Source organism: Cibotium barometz, chromosome 20 (assembly GCF_041138505.1).
Source record: "Cibotium barometz isolate CiBa-2024 chromosome 20, ASM4113850v1, whole genome shotgun sequence".
Taxonomy (NCBI): Eukaryota; Viridiplantae; Streptophyta; class Polypodiopsida; order Cyatheales; family Cibotiaceae; genus Cibotium; species Cibotium barometz.
This window is the reverse complement of record NC_141065.1, coordinates 18,731,981-18,738,417: the sequence shown is the minus strand read 5'-3', so window position 1 is coordinate 18,738,417 and position 6,437 is coordinate 18,731,981. Positions and strand designations below refer to the sequence as shown.

At 39.7% G+C, this 6,437-nt stretch overlaps 1 protein-coding gene across 1 annotated transcript; it reads right to left on the bottom strand.

Annotated features, from left to right (window-relative positions):
- Nucleotides 1-866: 866 nt before the first annotated feature.
- On the bottom strand, nt 867-5,075 carry LOC147627623 (uncharacterized). The gene is made up of 6 exons (XM_086814534.1): nt 4,293-5,075; nt 2,786-2,909; nt 2,043-2,158; nt 1,891-1,953; nt 1,722-1,790; nt 867-1,427 (listed from the first exon to the last, which is right to left on the bottom strand). The coding sequence occupies exons 1-6, from the start codon at nt 4,527-4,529 to the stop codon at nt 1,356-1,358; spliced, it is 681 nt and encodes a 226-aa protein (XP_086670660.1). The 5' UTR covers nt 4,530-5,075; the 3' UTR covers nt 867-1,355.
- Nucleotides 5,076-6,437: the final 1,362 nt, after the last annotated feature.

The window sequence follows — 6,437 nt, the reverse complement described above, 5'->3', positions numbered from 1 at the left end:
ATCATCTTTAGATCTTAGCCCTTACTCAAGACAACTCAAAATTCCAACTGGCTTCTTTCCATACGGACCACTGGGAAAACACTTCTAGACATTATATGGTAATTAGAAGGTTAACAGTAACATAAACATGCACGAATCAAGATGACCCCGACAAGATCAAAGGAAATGGTTGCCTATCAGTTTTAACTTTCTTTACTACAGCCATGCATCATCCCATTTTCAAAACTGCAAGTCTTTACATCTTAGCGCTTACTCTCAAGACAACTCAAAATTTCAACTGATTTCTTTCTTTAGATTATATGGTGATTATACGGTAACTGTGACAGACAAATTTACCATGTCCACAGAGAAGCAAAGACCCTTTAATGACCTTTTGCACATTGCAATACTTAAAATCAAACGTGGTTTTATGACTCCTCAGATTGGGAAAACAAGGATAACATGGGTATGAGCACAGTACATTGCACATGCCATGATGATTCTTGAGAGCCATCAAACCCACATGCACATTCTAGAAGTAACAATGCATCTTCGTGTTATTATACATTAGGATTGGGAGATGCTTCTGCGAACTTCGACCTCAGGAATCTCAAAGAACCAGACACACAGCATGATCACATGGGGGCAATACACTAGGGAAAATAGCTCAAGTAAAACTTCTTGGGCATGGACGGCAACAGGGTCCAACTCTGCTTCCCTAAGAATATATGAGACATAACCATAGAGAGAAGTTTTTGAGATACTTGGCAAAGACTTCAAAAAAGGTGACCAGATTTTAAACCTCCAAGCTCAGGTTCTAACAGCAAACAATTTGGGCATCAACACTAAAGGAAACACCATACTAGAAATTTCAACACTTAAACATGTCCCACATGCTAGTATTTGAATATTGCATTCCATTGAAGAATACTCATACATTCAATAAACATGATCAATATGGAGAATCTGTCCCGCTGACCAGTTAAACAACTGCAAGTTCAATATGCATGTTTCCATCAAAACTAGCAGCAACCTACCTGCTGCAGAACCAAGGCTAAAGCATGTTAGACAAGCGCAAGTGATGAACCTCCAGCCACTCTATACACCTAGACTTTATAGGAATGATAATACTCTATCTTTGGATGCTCTACAAAGTTTCCAAAACTACTACTAACACATTTGTTATGGAAAATGACCAGGTATCAGTGGCACTAAAGAGTTCAAAACACACCCCCTATCTTGACCGTGGTTGTAGCTACACACTAGACCAAGTTATTTTAGCTGTTGATGTCAGTGTTGGTATTATACAGACACCAGGCGAAGTAACCAATGCTGCATGACAACTAGAGCCCAATTTGAGCTTCCAGTATGTCAACTCATCCACACACTGTCTTCAGCCGCTTTGCAGCTTGCACAAAGCTTGTTATAACTTGTGTTTCATCCAGTTGCTGCAAAGCAACAACAACAATGGAAAGTGCTATCAGACATACTCCTAACATGAGCTGCCACCGGTCTGGCAGTGCAAACCCAGCAGTTACATATAAACTAGCTCAAGTCAAATGTGTTTATTCAGTCAGATCAGTTGCTGCGCTGAACATGCATTCTGGTGCAACACATCATAGGGAAAAGGGATGACTATTCTCCTTAAGCTTAAATAACAGAAACATCTCTGCCAATTGATGACAAAATTTTCTCTTCATCCAATTGTCCCATAATAGAAGTTTGCAACAAAGCTATCTCACCTGTGACATGAAATGTCTCTCCACAGCATCAACAAGCTGTTCCTTTGAGGGATTTGGACCTAGCTCAACCTGTTCAGAAATAAAATAAAAAACAATAAACAATAATCAAAACACAGCTGCTAAAAAAGCACTTCAAATAGTCAGCAAAAATAGGGATGTAAGAACTCACCAGGTTGAAATGCCTCCAATATCTTAGCAAAGAAGTCATTTCGAATTTTCTAAAATCCACTTTCTGCAAATTCAGCATGCAATGTTACAATGGCATTCCCATACTATTAAGCGTACAAAAATACATGGAGGGATAAAGGTTGAAAAACAAACCAGTAAACCAGATGGATCAGATGTAAGGTCCTTTGCTTGATTCCTGTTTCCAGCTCTTGATACAGAGCTGGGTTTCTGCGCGCGTGCCTTGGGTTTAAAGGGTTTTCCAAAATCCTCTGAACACAAAAAAATTATGTTAACCTTCAAAACAACTGACACACATGCCATGCTTGAGGGAAAGAGCACCTAGGGAAATGTATGGCTCCTTCTGGGGAACTCAGTGCCGATTTTTTTTTCTTTGGGCACGCAGGAGGGTTTTGATGAGGGGACTCCACAGGCATGAAGGCAGATGCATGGCACGGGCTATGGGGAGGTAAGAGGACCATGGAAAGCATGGCACTAGGGGGCACCTGGCCCCAATGGAGGGATGAGAGCACTATGCTTGGGGAGGGGCAGATTGTGGAATGCATGGCATCGGGGCAGGCTTTCGACGCCTATGGGAAAAGGGGGGAAGGGAGGCAGGGAGAGGGGGCACGAGGAGAGAATTTGGGGGGGGGGGGGGAGGGGATATGGGCAGATTCGTGGCTCTAGGGGGACACTCAGCGCTGAGAAAGCATAGCCTAAAGGCTCCTCATATCATATGCCTAGGAGTTTACAAAATCCTTTTTAAAAAATCATAGCCTAGAGCCTCTCTTATCATAGATCTGACCCTGACTCCTTATAGAAGATGTGCATAGGCATAGAATCTTCTAAAAATTAAACGAAATATATGAGGTAGAAGTTTCGTGTATAAAAGTACTGACCTAAATTTGACCTGCTGGACAAGAGATCTTCTGAATCATTACCATCCTCCTCAAGACCAGTTGGTGGTTCCAGCACACTCAATGCATTTCGTTGGAGCTTTACTTCAACTCCATTTGTGAGAACCTGCAGTATCAAAAACACATATATACCAAAGGAAAGTTCATTCCCAAACTTAAGAAAAACCAAAGTGCTATCTTGACTCCGTGAGAGTCTACTCACAAAGCTTCAAATCATCAACTACATCATGCATAGTGTAGACTACATGCAATGACATCCCCACTCAAGTAGGTGCAGGTTCATGAGACAAATCTTCAACAGATAAACCATCTAACTGAGTTTCTATCACTTCTCCAGAGGTGAAGGGCAGACTCGGCCATGATGAAACTAGCACTAAAGAGTGTGTGCACACACACAAACACACACAGTTGCTAGTTGGTCAGTCGTACAGCTTTGGATGGAAAGAGTATACGTAACCCAGCTCGTCACAACTTGGACAAAGAATTCAAACGAATCTGCATGTCCAGTAATATGGCAGAGAAATAAATCAAAGGGAAGTTCGGGCTATTTCCCAAAATTAGCGCCCCCCCCCCCCCAAAAAAAAAAAAAAGTTTGATCTTGACTCCATGAGAGTCGACTCACAAAGCTTCAATTCATCAACTCCATCATGCACAGAATAGGCTACATGTAATGACATCACCACTCACAGCACCCAAGAGTAGGTGCAGGTTCATGTAAAGATATAGACAATTTTTCATAAGAGTAGGTGCAGGTTCATGTAAAAAACAATTGAGTTTTTATGATCTATTCAACTGGCAGCACATCAAATCTCAGCACAAAACAATTTGAATTTCGACTCTACAATGGATCCCAGCAACAGATTCTGTAGCTTTGGATTCTACCTGGAAATTTAAACTTGGGGAGATTTCTCTATTAATGAAAAGCCACAAGAAAAGACTCAAGCTTACAGGAGTACCACGATAAAGATTCAAGCTTACAGAAGCTACCTTAATGAGAAGCACCTCAATAAACATAAAAATAAATCTGCCAATCCTCAAAATTCACAGAAACTCCTGATTCTACTGAAAAACACAAGACATAGCCTTGTCTGCTAAGTTTCTCATTCAAAAGAGCTCACCAAGTCCCTCTGCGTATAAATAACTCTTTGCTTGCATCCTTCCATAATTAAAAAAATCCTTGTTTTACACAAAACAGAAACTGCCTCTTGATTCTTCCATTTCTCACATTTTTTTGAAACACTAGACTTATCCATTAAGAGAAGAACGAAAGTTTTCGATGATTGAGAAAAAATCCGAATAATCAATGTACAGATATATAATTCAAAACAAAAATTTATGTGCTGAATATTGTTTGGTGTATTATTGAGAGAAAAAAAGATAACTGAAATAGGCTTGCAGAAAATTTTTCTGAGCCATGAATTTCCATGGTTGGAAGCAGAAATGCAGGAAGGTAAGGAATGAGATTAAGGGGCTTATTTTTTTTGATTACCAGCCAGTGCCATCCCCCGAGGCCAACTGCTTTCTTGACCACGCCTTGGAGGCCCACAAGCACAGATTTGGTCCGATTGTTGCCTGTGACGATCACTTTGGTATGGCGCGGCAGCACAGCAAGCTCCTCCTCTTCGTCCCCGGATTTAGCAGAAGCCGCTAAATCTACTTCAGCTTCAGCTTCTGCACAGGCGGATATAATCCGCTCTGCCGTACACCCCTCCGCTTCCTCCAGCATTGGCCGTCGCAGCAATGCTGCCGCTAAAAATTGTCAACAAAACGAACAGCAATTGCCCCCAAATTGTCGAATTCGACCCTCAATGAACCTGGATCTGTCGATTAATAGCAGGAGTTTGAGTTGGATTGACCTAGGGTTAAAGTTAGGGTAAGGGTAACACAGAGGTAGATCTGTAGGCTATGAAGCATCAATAGTTCCAGAAAATTGTAGAATGTGGTCAGGAAAATTCTTAAATTGATTGAAATGATAAGAAAAGATGGATTGAGTACTGAATTAGGATGAAGCTAACGCGCAACAGAGGAGAGGAGGAAGCCACAGCTGGAACGCCATAGCTAGGAAGCCATGGAAGATCGGAGGTTGAGCTCGAAAGACGGAAAAGAGAGGGGTGATGGGGAGAAAAGCCATTGAAGAAGAAGCAGGTACTCGGAAGAAGGGGGAAAATGGCGAAACAAAAAATCTGCAGAGATAAAGAGCAGAGATGGAGGCTATGGCGGAAAGCGGGAAACAGCTCAGTAGAGCAAGCACGCAGACACAAAGGGGAAAGTTGAAAAAGGAAAAGAAAGTGGAAGAGACGAAGGTTCTTACCCCCAAACCCTAAAATTTCCCACTATATTAGTTAATAATTTCCGCATTTTGCTTTTTTTGCTATTTATAATTTAGAAAATGCTGTTTTAATTTCTCCTTCTTGAACATTTTCCCCCTAATTTTCTTAATTCTACTAACATAACTCCATGTGCTGCTATTATCTTTATTATTTACATTTTTTACTAAAATACTAATTGTTGATAATTTACTTAGACCTTATTTTCTCCCAATTTAATAATCTAGTTTTTCCTTTGTCTACCACTTTTATCAATTTAATTATTTATATTATTCTATAAAAATTAGCATGAATATTTTTTAAAACTCAAAAACTTTACTTTTGTTATGAAGTATAATTTCTTTTTTTCTCATTTCCTTGTCTTACTTTTTTTCACCTACCTACTAGTACCTAACTATCTAATGCAATGGAGATCCCAACCAAATTGAACTTAACTTCAGATTTGTTGCCTAATTTATTAAAAATAAATTTCTTTTAAAATGATTAAATAACAAAATGTTGATAGCTTATGTGGTTTTGAACTTTTATTAATTTGATCTTAATGTCTACTAGATAATTTAAAAATAATTCATGTTATTGGAATCATAGATTGATTCACTTAAATTATTTAAATGGCAAATGGATAAATAGATTATATATTCATTTAATTCAAGTACCTCTTGGCCTCCAAAATGCGACGACAATGATGTGAGGTTTGGACCTACCTATCCACTAGAAACAATCCACGCATCAACTTACCTGGCTCCCAATTCTCCCTCGGGGGGTTCACTATCTGTAAACTCTCTATATCAAGTGCATTTAAGGCCTATATTAAGTGCATTTAAGGCCATTTAAGGCCTATTTAAGTGCATTTAAGGCCTATTTTAAAAAACCCCTTATCTGTAAATTATGAATAAAACACACCTTTTTCTATTCAATCTGTAAATACCCCCTTTAAATGGTACCCTTTTGTATGTAAAAAATGTGTAAAAAAGGGACTTTAAAAACCCCTTCTGTTGAACTCACGTGTTATGCTTACATATTTATGAGTGAACCCCCCCTCCCCCCCGCGGGCGAGAATTCTCCCTGGCTCCCAATTCTCCCTTATTATAACTTATAATCATCTTCACTAAGGTGCTTTATTACACACTAATGAAAAAGGGCTTGCAAAAGGGGAGATCTTTGTTGCCCATTCTCATAAAAAAGGGCTTGCAAAAGGGGGAAATCTTCAACCATTCTCATGGACTGGGAGTCTCTCTTGCCCACTTAGGAAAAGGGGGTAGAGTCTGTGAACACCCTAAGCTTGCTCTCCTTTTTGTGGAATGCTC

Coding starts and splice junctions, on each gene's coding strand:
- LOC147627623 (XM_086814534.1), bottom strand. CDS start 4,529: ATGCTGGAGGAAGCGGAGGGGTGTACGGCAGAGCGGATTATATCCGCC. Junction 1,954..2,042: donor CTGATCCATCTGGTTTACTG/GTTTGTTTTTCA, acceptor CTGAATTTGCAG/AAAGTGGATTTTAGAAAATT. Junction 1,791..1,890: donor ATTGGAGGCATTTCAACCTG/GTGAGTTCTTAC, acceptor ATTTCTGAACAG/GTTGAGCTAGGTCCAAATCC.